This window comes from Dendrobates tinctorius, unplaced genomic scaffold (genome assembly GCF_039654945.1).
Source record: "Dendrobates tinctorius isolate UK_male_01 unplaced genomic scaffold, ASM3965494v1 ptg000058l, whole genome shotgun sequence".
Classification (NCBI taxonomy): domain Eukaryota; kingdom Metazoa; phylum Chordata; class Amphibia; order Anura; family Dendrobatidae; genus Dendrobates; species Dendrobates tinctorius.
Window position 1 is genome coordinate 8,298,167 of NW_027361726.1, and position 18,493 is coordinate 8,316,659.

An 18,493-nucleotide genomic window follows, 5' to 3' on the forward strand; every position below is an offset into this window, starting at 1 on the left:
GGGGGTCTGGGCGGGGGTCATCGGGCTGTCGGGGAGTCTGTGCGCGGGTTATCGGGCTGTCGGGGAGTCTGTGCGCGGGTTATCGGGCTGTCGGGTAGTCTGGCGGGGTCTTGCGGGGGGGCTGCGTACAACATATAACATACAGAACATATAACATCCCGAACATACAACATATAACATACAGAACATACATACAACATATAACATCCAGAACATACAACACTTAAGATACAGAACATACAACATATAACATACAGAACATACATATAACATAAAACACATAAGAGTACATACTCACCGCACACACCTAATTCCCCAAAGCCATCGATCACCTGTAATAAAAATAAAATAATAAACCAATCTATAATTACCTTTCCGCCATAGTCCAATAACTATCGAGGGTCCCTCGACGATCCCTCGTGGAGAACAGCCGCATCGGCTGATGCGACCGCTCTCCAGGGGCTCCAGCACTGAAATGACAGGAGGAGGTAATCCTCCGCTGTGCATCCCTCCACCGGGAAAAAGGTCCTGTAACCCTAGCCCTAATTCTCACGCAGCAGTGCTGTAAAGTGAGACTCTGAACTCAGGTAACCTCAGTGATGGACTGCAGGAGGCATTGTCTCCTATCAGTTCATCACTGGGAGGCCCCATAGAGCAGTGACATCACCTGATGTCACTGTTCTATATGGGAGTCTTATGAATAGGTCACCGAGGAGGAAAACAAGACCAAGCCAAGTCACAGAAAACCAGAGAGGTTGGTAACTACGCAGATTGTAGACCCCTGATCCTAACCACACAACTAACAGCAGCCGTGGAGCGTACCTACGATGATTCTAGACGCCTCGTCACAACCTGATGACTAAATAAGTCTAAAGCAAGAAAAGGGGAAATCTAAAACTGCCCCAGAGCAGACCCCAAAGAAATAGACAGCCCCCACACATGTATTGAGGGTGAGACAAGATGAAAACACGAACACAGGTAGGAAAATAGGCTGAGCAAACGATGGGGCCCACACTAGCTAGAAAGGACAGGAAAGGAAAGATACTGTCTGCAATCATGCCAAAAAAACCCTGCAAAAATGTCCAACACTTCTGATAGCAAAAAATACCCTGAAGTCACTAGACTTCTCCCACTATATCAGCACTCTGGCATATTCTGAGAACAGAGCAAAAAGAGGCTAATCTAATAAGGGACAAAAAGCAAACTGGCACATACAGTGACATAAGAGTGGAAATTCAAATCAAATGTGAAAATTAGCAAAGACAACATAGCTTGAGAAGGCAGGAACTGAGCTGGAAACTAAGACCTCAGGAGGCAGGAAAAAATCACCAGCATGGGAATAGGGAGTCGGCTGTCTTAAATCCAGTCTGAGACTCCAGATGTCCAATCCTCTTCCTCATTATCAGGTGGCAGGTCTCTGTTAATTAGACCAGCTTCACTACCTCCTGCCACCACCAGAGGGAGCCCAGAAAGAGAACTCACAACTCCTCTGTCAGCACAACCAGCTCCCTCACCAGAAACCAGAGGCAGACTAGAAAATGAGTTCACAACAGGGGAGATGATCGTGGGACCCTCGTTATTAATTGAACTGCGTTGGACAGGGAGTATACGGTGGGTTTATTATTTTTTGTTTTTTTCTAGGAGACAAGGGCGTCGCTTGGATCTGGGCATACAATAAAAATATGAAAATCGTATTGTGTTTAATTTCATTAAAAGACTTTATTCTTATTTGTGTGTGTTTTAACCCTTTCAAAAGATTAATAATCGATCGGTGTCTTATTGACGCATCATCATTATTAACCGGGCTTAATGTCACCTTCCAATAGCAAGGTGACATTAACCCATTATATTACCCCATCTCCCACCACTACACGGGAGTTGGAAGTGAGGGGCTAAGTGCCAGAATTGGCGCTTCTTATAGATGCACCATTTCTGGGGCGGCTGCGGGCTGGTATTTGTAGCCGGGGGGCAATATCCATTGCCCCGTCATAGGCTATTATATCATCCCGCAGCTGTCTGCGTAGTCTTTCTGGCTATAAAATATAGGGGGACCCCACGTCATTTTGTTGGGGGGTCCCCCTATTTTAATAGCCAGTAAAGGCTATGCAGACAGCTGCGGGCTGATATTCATAGCCTGGGAAGGGGCCATGGGTATTACCCCCTTCCCAGGATACAAATATTGTCCCCCGGTCATCGGCCTTCCCCCTCTGGTGCAGAAAATTGCGCAGGAGCCCACTCCATTTTTTTTCTTTTAATATATATGGCTATATATCTTTAGATATATCTATGTATCTGTCTATAGATATATCTATGGAAATATGTATAGATATATCTATAGATATATCTATGGAAATATCTATGGAAATATCTATAGATAGGTAGATATGGGATATCTATCTATCTGTGTGTAATGGAATGTGAGTTGGACAAATGTAAAAGAGGACGCTGGATAGAAATGACATCACAAATCATTTTTTTTTCTGTTAAACATATCTTTATTTAGCTTACAAAAACGCATACAAATCCGCAGGCAAAACCGCACTGAAAAACCGCAGCAAATCCGCATCAAAACCGCGGCAAAAACACATCAAAAACGCACCTGCGTTTTCTGCCAAGAGCTGCGGTTTTTGTGCGGAAAAATCTGTGGGAGAAACCGCACTGTGTGAACATACCCTTACAGGCGTTGTGACTTCACAGCCACGTCAGGTGAGCAAAACTGCAGTTTCTGCTCAGGTAAGACCCTACTTCGCTTACTGTCTTTCCATTTCTTTGGTCCAAAATCTTCAAATGGCACAAGAATTTTGCACAAATATCAGAGATGCTTTTTATTTTAATCTTCAAACTTTTTTTTTTGTTTTGTTTTTGCACCAAGAAGTCGCATGTTCTGGTAAAATTTGTCCCCAATCACAAATTAGATTCATAATTAAAAGGAAGCAAAAAGATATATAATAGGCTTTAAAAGCGGCACAAATGAAAAACAAATGAAACGCACCAAAAACAAGACAAAAAATGCCACAAATAAAATGAATCGGAGGCATAAGTAAAGCATCACTTCATTAACAAAATTGGAGCAATTTACAGAAGCAGCAAAGTATGGCAGTTATAATCCAGCTCTCTTTTCCCAAACAACCTTTGGAAAATGAAAGCAACCTTTGGAAAACGACATGAGTGTTTGCTAATAACTCGATTTAGTCATGTACACACATGGTCAAAATTGTTGGTAGCCCTCGTGTAATGACAGAAAAACTCACAATGGTGACAGAAATAATTTGAATCTGACAAAAGTAATAATAACTAAAAAAATCTATGAAAATGAACAAATGAAAGTCAGACATTGCTTTTCAACCATGCTTCCACAGAATTTAAAAAAAAAATAAAACTCATGAAATAGGCCTGGACAGAAATGATGGTACCCCTAAAAATAATGTGACAAAAGGGACATGTTACATCAAGGTGTGACCACTAATTAGCATCACATGTCTACAATCTTGGAATCAGTGAGTGGCCTGTATAGAGGACTACAGATACTCACTGTGCTGTTTGGTGACATGGTGTGTATCACACTCAACATGGACCAGAGGAAGCAAAGGAAAGAGTTGTCTCAGGAGATTAGAAAGAAAATTATAGACAAACAGGTTAAAAGGTAAAAGTTATAAGACCATCTCCAAGCAGCTTGATGTTCCTGTGACTACAGTTGCACACATTATTCAGAAATTTAAGTTCCATGGGACTGTAGTCAACCTCCCTGCATGTGGTCACAAGAGGAAAATTGATGACAAATCAAAGAGATGGATAATAAGAATGGTAACAAAAAGCTCAGAAAAACTTCTAAACAGATTAAAGGTGAACTTCAAGCTCAAGGAACATCAGTGTCAGATGGCACCATCTGTCATTGTATGAGCCAAAGTGGACTTCATGGGAGACGACCAAGGAGAACACTATTGTTCAAAAAAAATAATAAAAAAGCCAGACTGGAATTTGCCAAACTACAGGTTGACAACCCACAAAGCTTCTGGGAGAATGTCTTATGGACAGATGAGACAAAAATTGAACTTTTTGGCAAGGCACATCAGCTCTATGTTCACAGACAGAAAAATGAAGCATATCAAGAAAAGAACACTGTCCCTACTGTGAAACAAGGAGGAGGCTCTGTGATGTTCTGGGGCTGCTTTGCTGTATCTGGCACAGGGGGTCTAGAATCTGTGCAGGGTACAATGAAATCTCAAGACTATCAAGGGATTCTAGAGAGAAATTTGCTGCCCAGTGTCAGAAAGCTTGGTCTCAGTCGCAGGTCTTGCAACAGACTAATGACCCAAAACACACAGCTAAAAACACCCAAGAATGGCTATGAGGAAAACATTGGACTATTCTGAAGTGGCCTTCTATGAGCCCTGACCTAAATCCTATTGATCATCTTTGGAAAGAGCTGAAACATGCTGTCTGGAAAAGACAACCATCAAACACGAGACAACTCGAGCAGTTTGCTCTTGAGGAGTGGGCCAAAATACCTGCCGAGAGGTGCAGAAGTCTCATTGACAGTTACAGGAGTCGTCTGATTGCAGTGATTGCCTCAAAAGGTTGTGTAATAAAGTTAAGTTAAGGGTACCATCATTTCTGTCCAGGCCTATTTCATGAGCTTTATTTTTTTTTTTTTAATTCTGTGGAAGCATGGTTGAAAAGCAATGCTTGACGTTCATTTGTTCAATTTCTTAGACTTTTGAATTATTATTACTTTTGTCAAATTCAAGTTATTTGTCACAATTGTGGGTTTTTCTGTCACTAAACGAGGGGTACCAACAATTTTGACCACGTGTGTATATCTCATCAACCAATTAGATTACAATTTTCATTAGTCCATTGCATGTTAGGACATGCAAGCTGTGATTTGATTGGTTGCTATACACAATTCTTCTTCTAAGCGCTATATATAAAGCCAGAGCATAAACCTCGTCCAATCACATGTAAGCTTTCATTAGTTCTCAGCAAGTTAGGACATATCTGTGATTTTATTGGTTGCTACAAAAAAACTATGTTTAGCTGCATACAGTATATCATCCAATCAGAGTCCACTTTTCATATCTACCCTGCAGGTTAGGACATTTAAGCTGTAATCTGATTGGTTGTCATGGAAAATTCATCTTCTAGGCCCTACGTAAAGTATAAACTGCTGTCCTTTGACCACCAATCAGATTCCAGATTTCATTCGTTCCCTGCAGGTTAAGCTATATAAGCCATGACCGTATTAGTTGTTATGGTGCCTTCACTTCCTGCCCTGTTCTTATACACAAAGGAGCAAGTTAATTTTTCTATTGCTGTCCCATGAGCTAGTGATGGAAAAGCACAGAGAGCAGAAGGCTGGAGAGGAACTAAACTGCTCCCTTGGGCTAACAATAACCTCTGCTTAACAAAAAACGACCTGTCTTTGCAATGACGCGTCCTCCTCAATTCAAACCAGCATAGAAAAATGGAAAAGCTGTTTGGGCCTGATCCAAAATACTTTACTTTTGGTTTGGAACCGGACATCAAAACAATCCTTGTGATGGGGGATAAGTGGGCGCTGGACTTCTCTTAGGACAGAAAATGATGTGATGCTCCTTGGTTCCTCCAGTGACAGACCTACGGGATCCCGAGAAAATTACGGTAAATTAGCATGGCCGCCATCCTAAAATCGTGTATCAAAACTGTCCCTAAGATTTTTGCTGGAAGTCGTCATGTGATCCACCCTTACATAGTAACATACATAGTAACATAGTATTTAAGGTTGAAGGAAGACTAAGTCCATCTAGTTCAACCCATATCCTATCCTAACTTGCCCTAACATGTTGATCCAGAGGAAGGCAAAAAAACCCATGTGGCAAACAGTAAGCTTCACATTGGGGGAAAAATTCCTTCCTGACTCCACATACGGTAATCAGACTAGCTCCCTGGATCAACGCAATATTAAGGAAACTAGTGTATATACCCTGTAATATTATACTTTTCAAGAAAGGCATCCAGCCCCTTCTTAAATTTTATTAGGGAATCACTCATTACAACATCATATGGCAGAGAGTTCCATAGTCTCACTGCTCTTACAGTAAAGAATCCGCGTCTGTGAGTATGCTTAAACCTTCTTTCCTCCAGACGTAGAGGATGCCCCCTTGTCCCCATCACAGGTCTAAGAGTAAAAAGATCATTAGAAAGGACTTTGTATTGTCCCCGCATATATTTATAGATTGTAATAAGATCACCCCTAAGCCTTCGATTCTCCAAACTAAATATCCCCAAGTGTAATAAGCTGTCTTGGTATTGCAGACCCCCCCCAGCGCTCTATTAAACTTGGTCACTCTTCTCTGCTCCCGCTCTAAGGGCCCAGGCCTGCGTTCCTAGATGTGACAAGGACCGGACCTGTTTTTCTTCAGTATATCTGTAATGTATGAGACAATTATTTGGACGGCCGGGTCAGCGCTGCAGTCCGCATTGTACATCTATTGGTGACATTCTGCTGATTTTCTGTCTGGATTTCCAGTTAATAAAATTGTACAAACTTTTCTGCAAAGATATTAACCCGCAGTGCGGATGTTTTTTAGTGCTACATTTCCTGCTATGGTCCTTGCAGAACAGTGCCTTTGGTCACCACAATTGCCACCATTACACTTTCCACTTGCCCACTTTACTCTAAACTTGGGCAGCCCTCAAAATTACAGGATTAGAGTTTTCCAAACAATCTGACCCCAATAGACATTCTGTCATCAAGGGTGGCATTACAGCACCAGAGTTTGTTATTGGCGGCGTCCATAGACGCGCAAAGTATCAGACTAATGCTTAAAGGGGTTTTCCTGTTTTAGAATACCCCTCCACTATGGTTGCACTTTATTTATTTTTTTTAACGGACTGTGTTTTACTCACCCTCCCCGGGTTCGGTGCTGACTCGCCTCCACTGCTAACAGTCTTTATGTCTGCAGCATTGAGGTCATGGAATTACATCTAATCACTGAGATCAGCAGTTCACACTGTCAATGCAGTCAGAACTGCTAGACCTGGGGAGGGTAAGTAAAGCACAGTTGTTAGTTTTTTTTGTTTTTTTTTAAACAAACAAACTGCAGCCAGGAAACAAACGTTTCTGAAACTGGAAAACCTCTTAAAGGTTAAAGCTACACAACGACATATTTGGCGAGATAATGAGATTGTGGCGTCACATTAAAACATTGCATGTAATGATTTCCTATGGTGTTGCAATTGCAGCCTGCAACCTATCACGATTTCCACATACAGTCAAAAATGTTTCTAAATGTTGGATTTTCTGTTGATAGTCACAAGTCGCACGGGACTCACTTGCAGCAGACTTCAATGCAGGACGCATGGAACACCGACCTTTATGCAACTTTGTGCAATTTGGCCATTTTTTTTTCTTTACCTCAAAGTCGCAGCTGTAAAATGGGGGGTTTACAGAAAGTTACAGATATAGCACAAATATTTTAGGTCACGCAATGGTAATTCTCAGACATGTTAGGTGACCAAAGATATTTGTGCACCATGACTTGACACTGGATTGCTTCAGCCCCCTACCCGTATAAAAATTAACCACTGAAAAAGAGCTAATCCGTTGTCTTTCCTTTGCAGAAGCTGCAGGAATATGGTGGAGTTCAGATTAGAGTATTTTTCAGTTTGTATGCAAAAATGACTGCACACAGACCAATGATAGCCCGTGTTCTTGTGCACATGAATCCACACAAACTAAAAAAAAAGCAGCAACATCTGATTATCACCACCATAATAGTGCAGGTATCGACCCTGCATCCATACTTGAAGTGGACGAATGTGCAGAGCTGCACACAGATCCATTCACGTACACAACTTATTGTCGTATAAAAGTGGACCCTATTATCTATAGGAGATTCCAAGTAGAGTGATGACCTAACTGTGCAGTTAGCATAAAGTCATTGAGTATGAGCATCATCTTCCTGAGCAGTTAGCATGAAGTCACTGAGCATGAGCACCATCCTCCTGTGCAGTTAGCATAAAGTCACTGAGCATGAGCACCATCCTCCTGAGCAGTTAGCATAAAGTCAATGACCATGAGCACCATCCTCCAGTGAAGTTAGCATGAAGTCATTGAGCATGAGCACCATCCTCCAGTGCAGTTAGCATAAAGTCATTGAGCATGAGCACCATCCTCCAGTGCAGTTAGCATGAAGTCATTACGCATGAGCACCATCCTCCAGTGCAGTTAGCATAAAGTCAATGACCATGAGCACCATCCTCCAGTGCAGTTAGCATGAAGTCATTGAGCATGAGCACCATCCTCCTGTGCAGTTAGCATAAAGTCATTGAGCAAGAGCACCAACTTCCTTTGCATTTAGCATAAAGTCATTGAGCATGAGCACAATCCTCCTGAGCAGTTAGCATAAAGTCAATGAGCATGAGCACCTTCCTCCAGTGCAGTTAGCATGAAGTCTTTGAGCATGAGCACCATCCTCCTGAGCAGTTAGCATGAAGTCATTGAGCATGAGCACAATCCTCCTGTACAGTTAGTGCGCATGCTTAATGGCTTCATGCTATCCTCCTGTGCAGTTAGCGTGAAGTCATTGAACATGAGCACCATCCTCCAGTACAGTTAGCATGAAGTCCTTGAGCATGAGCACCATCCTCCTGAGCAGTTAGCATGAAGTCATTGAGCATGAGCACCATCCTCATAAGCAGTTATCATGACGTAATTGAGCATGAGTATTATCCTCCTGTGCAGTTACCATAAAGTCATTAAGCATAAGCACCATCCTCATGAGCAGTCAGCATGAAGTCATTGAGCATGAGCACCATCCTCCTGTGCAGTTAGCATAAAGTCATTAAGCATGAGCACCAACTTCCTGTGCAGCTAGCATAAAGTTATTGAGCATGAACACCATCCTCCTGTGCAGTTAACATAAAGCCATTGAGCATGAGCACCATCCTCCAGTGCAGTTAGCATGTAGTAATTGAGCATGAGCACCATCCTCCTGTGCAGTTAGCATAAAGTCATTGAGTAAGAGCACCATCCTCCTGTGCAGTTAGCATAAAGTCATTGAGTAAGAGCACCATCCTCCTGTGCAGTTAGCATAAAGTCATTGAGCATGAGCACCAACTTCCTGTGCAGTTAGCATAAAGTTATTGAGCATGAACACCATCCTCCTGTGCAGTTAGCATAAAGTCATTGAGCATGAGCACCAACTTCCTTTGCATTTAGCATAAAGTCATTGAGCATGAGCCCCCTCCTCCTGAGCAGTTAGCATAAAGTCAATAAGCATGAGCACCATCCTCCAGTGCAGTTAGCATGAAGTCATTGAGCATGAGCACCATCCTCCTGAGCAGTTAGCATGAAGTCATTGAGTAAGAGCACCATCCTCCAGTGCAGTTAGCATAAAGTCATTGAGTAAGAGTACCATCCTCCTGTGCAGTTATCATAAAGTCATTGAGCATGAGCACCATCCTCCAGTGCAGTTAGCATGTAGTAATTGAGCAAGAGCACCATCCTCCTGTGCAGTTAGCATAAAGTCATTGAGTAAGCGCACCATCCTCCTGTGCAGTTAGCATAAAGTCATTGAGTAAGAGCACCATCCTCCTGTGCAGTTAGCATAAAGTCATTGAGCATGATCACAATCCTTCTGTGCAGTTAGCATGAAGTCATTACGCATGAGCACAATCCTCCTGAGCAGTTAGCATGAAGTCATTGAGCATGAGCACCATCCTCCTGTGCAGTTAGCATGAAGTCATTACGCATGAGCACCATCCTCCAGTGCAGTTAGCATAAAGTCATTGAGCATGAGCACTATCCTCCTGTACAGTTAGCATGAAGTCATTGAGCAAGCGCACCATCCTCCTGTGCAGTTAGCATGAAATCAATGAGCATGAGCACCATCCTCCTGTGCAGTTAGCATAAAGTCATTGAGCATGAGCACCAACTTCCTGTGCAGCTAGCATAAAGTTATTGAGCATGAACACCATCCTCCTGTGCAGTTAGCATAAAGTCATTGAGCATGAGCACCAACTTCCTTTGCATTTAGCATAAAGTCATTGAGCATGAGCACCATCCTCCTGAGCAGTTAGCACGAAGTCATTGAGCATGAGCACCATCCTCCTGAGCAGTTAGCATGAAGTCATTGAGCATGAGCACCATCCTCCTGTGCAGTTAGCATAAAGTCATTGAGCATGAACACCATCCTCCTGTGCAGTTAGCATAAAGTCATTGAGCATGAGCACCAACTTCCTGTGCAGTTAGCATAAAGTTATTGAGCATGAACACCATCCTCCTGTGCAGTTAGCATAAAGTCATTGAGCATGAGCACCAACTTCCTTTGCATTTAGCATAAAGTCATTGAGCATGAGCCCCCTCCTCCTGAGCAGTTAGCATAAAGTCAATAAGCATGAGCACCATCCTCCAGTGCAGTTAGCATGAAGTCATTGAGCATGAGCACCATCCTCCTGAGCAGTTAGCATGAAGTCATTGAGCATGAGCCCATCCTCCAGTGCAGTTAGCATAAAGTCATTGAGTAAGAGTACCATCCTCCTGTGCAGTTATCATAAAGTCATTGAGCATGAGCACCATCCTCCAGTGCAGTTAGCATGTAGTAATTGAGCATGAGCACCATCCTCCTGTGCAGTTAGCATAAAGTCATTGAGTAAGAGCACCATCCTCCTGTGCAGTTAGCATAAAGTCATTGAGTAAGAGCACCATCCTCCTGTGCAGTTAGCATAAAGTCATTGAGCATGATCACAATCCTCCTGTGCAGTTAGCATAAAGTCATTACGCATGAGCACAATCCTCCTGAGCAGTTAGCATGAAGTCATTGAGCATGAGCACTATCCTCTTGTGCAGTTAGCATGAAGTCATTACGCATGAGCACCATCCTCCTGAGCAGTTAGCATGAAGTCATTGAGTATGTGCACCATCCTCCAGTGCAGTTAGCATAAAGTCATTGAGCATGAGCACTATCCTCCTGTACAGTTAGCATGAAGTCATTGAGCAAGCGCACCATCCTCCTGTGCAGTTAGCATGAAATCATTGAGCATGAGCACCATCCTCCTAAGGCCTGTTTCACACATCCATTTTTTCCCTTCAGTCAAAATCCGCCAAAAAAGGGGCAGATCCGTTTTTTCCCCCCATAGACTTACATTATTGGCGGATGTTGACTGACGGTTGTCCGTCCCACCCGTTTTTGTACGGATCCGCCAAGATTTTAGCGGCTCCCGGGCGGATGAAACGGCCCCTTGAACATTTTTTTGCTTTGACGGTCCGCTAATTTCAGCATTGACCCTAAATTCCGCTCCGGGAGTCGATAAAATTCTCTCTCTCTCCTCACCCATCGATATCGCACTCCTAAGCTCCCACGATATCCCGATCCTCCATCGCGCTCCACAAGCCCAGCTCCCGCGATATCACGCTCCACAAGCCCAGCTCCCGCGATATAGAGCTCCACAAGCCCAGCTCCTGCGATATCGTGCTCCTCCAGCTCCCGCGATATCCCGATCGCGCTACTCCAGCTCCTGTGATATCCCTCTCCCGGTCGCGCTCCACCTCACGCGATCTACATGCAATTCGTGACCGCTGCGGTCGCTTTAAATTTGGCCGCATCGCTTCTCCCACGGATCCTTCATCCTACGTGCTCCGCTGACATCCGTCTGTCACGGATCTGCTGGTTTCAACCTTTGGCGAATTTCAACTGACCGCCGATGACGGAGGTATGAAACGGGCCTAAGCAGTTGGCATGAAGTAATTAAGCATGAGCACCATGCTTCACCAATCTCCTCTGTCTGTGGGGGTTCTGTAGGACCACCTCCAAATATGTGAGCCCATTTGCAACTACTGTGACGTCCGTGTGGCTCGGTTACATTGCTGCCGCTTTCTGGCTGCAGAGTATAATTAGCAAACTACTAAAAGACGTCATCACAGGAAACCGCAAGTCAGCAATAGGCTGTACTGTAATTGTGGTGGTGCCAGATGGTGCGAACATGCCGCCCGCTGCACTCCCATCAATAAGTAGGGAGAGGGTAAACACAATTTTGGACATAAATTATTTAGATGGAAAAAGACAGAAGCCGAGGGAATACAGGGAGGAAAGATGTCTGGCCAGGGCTTCTCACTGTCAGCATGGAGATGTGTGAGCCCCCAACAGGACTATGGGGCTGCAATCACTGGAGTCTTTCTTCAAGGAATTGTCTATTTTTACATTATTAAAGTTCTATTAGAAAATAATGACACTCTGCAACTCTCTAATAGACTTTGCATTAAAATACCTCAGTTCCATAATCTCTGCTTGTTTTCAGTAAATAGAAACATTCTATATTTTCATGCAAAAGGTATGATTGTTATAGCCCAGTCCAGCTCATAGATGAGGGCTTGGTGCAACGTATCAGGGTAGGCAATCCTCATGTATTTTGATCCAATAAGTGGATTAAACTTGCCCATTAACATTTATGGGTCTGCAAAAAAAATGGATAGCACTCAGATGTCATCTCTGTTTCATCCAGGCTGGCACTTAAAAAGTTGTAAATAGGGTAAGATGCCACAGTCCACCCCAACCTCGCAGCCTGTGACTTCATAGGGGATAGGTAATTGTATAATAGACCATTGCCATATATAGTACACGTGATCCAGAGATCACAGATGCTCAGGGACTAATAACGTAGAGGATTATATATATATATATATATATATATATATATATATATATATATATATACACAGTATATATATATAAAATTCTCTAGTGAATTCTCTAGTGAAGGGGGGGTGAAGTGAACTTTTAGTGTGTGTGTGTATATATATATGTACACAAACACACACACTAAAAGTTCACTTCACCCCCCCCTGTTCACTTCACTAGGACATTACATTTGGCAAATCCAAAACAACACAAATGACATAATTTACCAAAATGCAGAAGCCGTGTGTGAAGTAGTAGGAATTAAGATGGCGCAACCAGTGTGTCTCTACAAAAGCAGAAGCTTAGGCAGTTTGTTGAGCTGGCGCTTTTTTAACCACCATCAAAAACGTAAAGATGTAATAAACGTGCAGGTGCTGGTATGTGACCACGGAACCGAGACAGATCAAAAGTTAAAGGGTTTTATTTATAGGGAAATGATACTCCTCGCAGGGAGATGCTGTAGGGGTTAAATTGGTTTTAAAGCAGTATATCAAACAGTCAAAAAGAATAAGATAGAAACGGGTGTTCTTGGAACTTATCAGTCTGCTAAATACTTGCTTGTAGGGTCGTCTTCTCCCGCGTCGGCGCCATCAGCAGCGGCACTTGTCTCTCTAGTCGCTGTACACTCTGCAGTCTTTATGGACCCACAACAGGGGTCTCGGAGGTTAATGAAGAAAGGCAGGGGGAACACAAGGCATTCCGGGTCCCCCGCTCTGAGTCTATGCTTCAAAACTAGCAGTCTCTCCACCGGTATGGTGCTATGTGTCTCTATAAGTCCCTCAACAGGAGTCAGGGGCTCTGCACCAACACCGCAGGTACAGGGGCTATGCACGGGGGTCACTGTCTCTCTAGTCGCTGTCGGCTCTGGTCTCACGTACTCACAAGAAGCAGTCTCTCTGCACAGTCCCCCTGGATTTGTCCTCTGAACGGGAGTTCTCGCTTCTCCCCTGCAGGCAGCTGCGACCTGCCCTGTCCCCTGCACACGCTGCTCTGAGCTTCGCGTGCTCTCAGGCTGCCCTCCTTCCGGTTCCTCTCTTCTCCCAGCAGTCACATGACCCAGACCGTCCAGGGCAGAAAGTCTTCCCCCTAGCAAGCCTGCTCTCTGGCCAAGTGGTTCCAGATCAGGAGCGGAGAAGGTAACCCCCTCTGAGTCCTCTTGTGTTTCACCACCTTACAAAAACATAAGTGATGATCTTAGAGAAGTTTATAGCTGCCCACAAGGGTAAAACATTCAAGACAATGTTCCCAGGAGTCTCAGCAAATTCCCCCCAAAGTCAAAGAAACTGCAAGGAAAAAAAGAGTTAAAGCTCAGAGGCTAAAGGCCTCAGCATGGGAAAAGCTTAGCTTCACAACAATACAATTAGACTGAACAATTATTATGGTTTAGTCTTAAGTATTTCCTGACGAAAAGCGCTCACAATCAAAATAAAAAAAAACCCACATTGCACCACAAGTAAAAGTTAGTAAAGTTGTCACATTATCATTCTCAACAGCAGTGATGATTGCAGAACTACAAAGCCCAGCATGCAGCTGTGTAGTGTGCAAGGGAGCCATGAACTCTCCCACCTGCGACCCCCGGAGCTCTCAGTGACTCCCCCACTCCACCTCTCACGAGAGCTCCCGAGAATGAGTAGTGGGGGCGTGTCCACAACAACGGGGCGGGGATTCGACCTATAGACTTTGAGGCACGTGATTCGCCGCGGCCAATGGGAGCTGGAGCGGCCGGAGGTGAGGCGCTGCGGCAGCAGCCTGGAAAGAAGTGAGAGGAATAGACGGAGGAGGCGGGCGGGGGAGGGCTGAGTGTCACCGAGCGCCGCCGCAGCCGCACCAGGAGCGCCGCCATGCCGAATAAAAACAAGAAGGACAAAGTGAGTCTTCCGTATCCGGCCGCAGCGTGTGCGGAGTGGGCGGCGGCCCCGGGATGTGACGGGTGGTGCGGCAGCACGGATCAAACTTTAGCGGGCGCTCCGGGGCCTAACCCGCCGCCTGGGACGAGAGTAGTAGAAGTTGCGGGGAGGGGATGAAACTTAGTGCGCTCATCCCCGGAGCCTTCTCATGTTCATAGTGCGAGCGGGGAGCCAATCAGGACGCGGCTTCATTGTACAGACCCGACTGGGAGCCGCAGTCTGATTGGTGGGAGGGTTACTATGGTGATCTGTAACAGTTCTACAGAAATAAGTACACCCCCCTGCACCATCTGATGTGGAAGCGTTAATATCACTGACCTCACATAGAGGGAAGGGTTATGTGACCGCCATATGTCAGAGGAAAGGGGATTATGTTCCAGAGCTACACTCACTATTCTGCTGGTGCAGTCACTGTGTACATACATTACATTACTGATCCTGAGTTACATCTTCTATTATACTCCAGAGCTGCACTCACTATTCTGCTGGTGCAGTCACTGTGTACATACATTACATTACTGATCCTGAGTTACATCCTGTATTATACTCCATAGCTGCACTCACTATTCTGCTGGTGCAGTCACTGTGTACATACATTACATTACTGATTCTGAGTTACATCCTGTATTATACACCAGAGCTGCACTCACTATTCTGCTGGTGCAGTCACTGTGTACATACATTACATTACTGATCCTGAGTTACCTCCTGTATTATACCCCAGAGCTGCACTCACTATTCTGCTGGTGCAGTCACTGTGTACATACATTACATTACTGATCCTGAGTTACCTCCTGTATTATACCCCAGAGCTGCACTCACTATTCTGCTGGTGCAGTCACTGTGTACATACATTACATTACTGATCCTGAGTTACATCCTGTATTATACCCCAGAGCTGCACTCACTATTCTGCTGGTGCAGTCACTGTGTACTTGCATTACATTACTGATCCTGAGTTACATCCTGTATTATACCCCAGAGCTGTACTCACTATTCTGCTGGTGCAGTCACTGTGTACATACATTACATTACTGATCCTGAGTTACATCTTCTATTATACTCCAGAGCTGCACTCACTATTCTGCTGGTGCAGTCACTGTGTACATACATTACATTACTGATCCTGAGTTACATCCTGTATTATACTCCATAGCTGCACTCACTATTCTGCTGGTGCAGTCACTGTGTACATACATTACATTACTGATTCTGAGTTACATCCTGTATTATACACCAGAGCTGCACTCACTATTCTGCTGGTGCAGTCACTGTGTACATACATTACATTACTGATCCTGAGTTACATCCTGTATTATACCCCAGAGCTGCACTCACTATTCTGCTGGTGCAGTCACTGTGTACTTGCATTACATTACTGATCCTGAGTTACATCCTGTATTATACCCCAGAGCTGTACTCACTATTCTGCTGGTGCAGTCACTGTGTACATACATTACATTACTGATCCTGAGTTACATCTTCTATTATACTCCAGAGCTGCACTCACTATTCTGCTGGTGCAGTCACTGTGTACATACATTACATTACTGATCCTGAGTTACATCCTGTATTATACTCCAGAGCTGCACTCACTATTCTGCTGGTGCAGTCACTGTGTACATACATTACATTACTGATCCTGAGTTACATCCTGTATTATACCCCAGAGCTGTACTCACTATTCTGCTGGTGCAGTCACTGTGTACATACATTACATTACTGATCCTGAGTTACATCCTGTATTATACTCCAGAGCTGCACTCACTATTCTGCTGGTGCAGTCACTGTGTATGTACATTACTGATCCTGAGTTACATCCTGTATTATACTCGAGAGCTGCACTCACTATTCTGCTGGTGCAGTCACTGTGTATGTACATTACTGATCCTGAGTTACATCCTGTATTATACCCCAGAGCTGCACTCACTATTCTGCTGGTGCAGTCACTGTGTACATACATTACATTACTGATCCTGAGTTATATCCTGTATTATACCCCAGAGCTGCACGCACTATTCTGCTGGTGCAGTCACTGTGTATGTACATTACTGATCCTGAGTTACATCCTGTATTATACCCCAGAGCTGCACTCACTATTCTGCTGGTGCAGTCACTGTGTACATACATTACATTACTGATCCTGAGTTATATCCTGTATTATACCCCAGAGCTGCACTCACTATTCTGCTGGTGCAGTCACTGTGTACATACATTACATTACTGATCCTGAGTTATATCCTGTATTATACCCCAGAGCTGCACTCACTATTCTGCTGGTGCAGTCACTGTGTACATACATTACATTACTGATCCTGAGTTACATCCAGAGCTGCACTCACTATTCCGCTGGTGCAGTCACTGTGTACATACATTACATTACTGATCCTGAGTTTCATCCTGTATTATACTCCAGAGCTGCACTCACTATTCTGCTGGTGCAGTCACTGTGTATGTACATTACTGATCCTGAGTTACATCCTGTATTATACTCCAGAGCTGCACTCACTATTCTGCTGGTGCAGTCACTGTGTACATACATTACATTACTGATCCTGAGTTTCATCCTGTATTATACTCCAGAGCTGCACTCACTATTCTGCTGGTGCAGTCACTGTGTATGTACATTACTGATCCTGAGTTACATCCTGTATTATACTCGAGAGCTGCACTCACTATTCTGCTGGTGCAGTCACTGTGTACATACATTACATTACTGATCCTGAGTTACATCCTGTATTATACCCCAGAGCTGCACTCACTATTCTGCTGGTGCAGTCACTGTGTATGTACATTACTGATCCTGAGTTACATCCTGTATTATACCCCAGAGCTGCACTCACTATTCTGCTGGTGCAGTCACTGTGTACATACATTACATTACTGATCCTGAGTTATATCCTGTATTATACCCCAGAGCTGCACTCACTATTCTGCTGGTGCAGTCACTGTGTACATACATTACATTACTGATCCTGAGTTACATCCTGTATTATACTCCAGAGCTGCACTCACTATTCTGCTGGTGCAGTCACTGTGTACATACATTACATTACTGATCCTGAGTTACATCCAGAGCTGCACTCACTATTCCGCTGGTGCAGTCACTGTGTACATACATTACATTACTGATCCTGAGTTACCTCCTGTATTATACTCCAGAGCTGCACTCACTATTCTGCTGGTGCAGTCACTATGTACATACATTACTGATCCCGAGTTACATCCTGAATTATACTCCAGAGCTGCACTCACTATTCTGCTGGTACAGTCACTGTGTACATACATTACGTTACTGATCCTGAGTTACATCCTGTATTATACCCCAGAGCTGCACTCACTATTCTGCTGGTGCAGTCACTGTGTGTGTACATACATTACATTACTGATCCTGAGTTACATCCTGTATTATACCCCAGAGCTGCACTCACTATTCTGCTGGTGCAGTCACTGTGTACATACATTACTGATCCTGAGTTACATCCTGTATTATACTCCAGAGCTGCACTCACTATTCTGCTGGTGCAGTCACTGTGTATGTACATTACTGATCCTGAGTTACATCCTGTATTATACTCGAGAACTGCACTCACTATTCTGCTGGTGCAGTCACTGTGTATGTACATTACTGATCCTGAGTTACATCCTGTATTATACCCCAGAGCTGCACTCACTATTCTGCTGGTGCAGTCACTGTGTATGTACATTACATTACTGATCCTCAGTTACATCCTGTATTATACACCAGAGCTGCACTCACTATTCTGCTGGTGCAGTCACTGTGTACATACAGTACAGACCAAAAGTTTGGACACACCTTCTCATTCAAAGAGTTTTCTTTATTTTCATGACTATGAAAATTGTAGATTCACTCTGAAGGCATCAAAACTATGAATTAACACACGTGGAATTATATAATAAACAAAA

General features: G+C 44.0%; 2 protein-coding genes across 3 annotated transcripts in view; one reads left to right on the forward strand and one right to left on the reverse strand.

Annotated features, from left to right (window-relative positions):
* Positions 1-13,064: 13,064 nt before the first annotated feature.
* LOC141092100 (uncharacterized) lies at positions 13,065-14,502 on the reverse strand. Its single transcript, XM_073577998.1, has 2 exons — positions 14,226-14,502; positions 13,065-13,829 (listed from the first exon to the last, which is right to left on the reverse strand). The coding sequence occupies exons 1-2, from the start codon at positions 14,500-14,502 to the stop codon at positions 13,198-13,200; spliced, it is 909 nt and encodes a 302-aa protein (XP_073434099.1). The 3' UTR covers positions 13,065-13,197.
* Positions 14,390-18,493, forward strand: part of PPP2R5C (protein phosphatase 2 regulatory subunit B'gamma) — a 100,585-nt gene continuing 96,481 nt past the window's right edge. For both annotated transcript variants that reach the window (XM_073577995.1, XM_073577997.1), the window contains exon 1: positions 14,390-14,527. In XM_073577995.1, the coding sequence (XP_073434096.1) occupies positions 14,501-14,527 (27 nt within the window). In that variant the 5' untranslated portion in view covers positions 14,390-14,500. The remainder of the gene's footprint in view (positions 14,528-18,493) is intronic.

Coding starts and splice junctions, on each gene's coding strand:
- LOC141092100 (XM_073577998.1), bottom strand. CDS start 14,502: ATGGCGGCGCTCCTGGTGCGGCTGCGGCGGCGCTCGGTGACACTCAGC. Junction 13,830..14,225: donor GAGAGCTCCGGGGGTCGCAG/GTGGGAGAGTTC, acceptor TGTTTTTGTAAG/GTGGTGAAACACAAGAGGAC.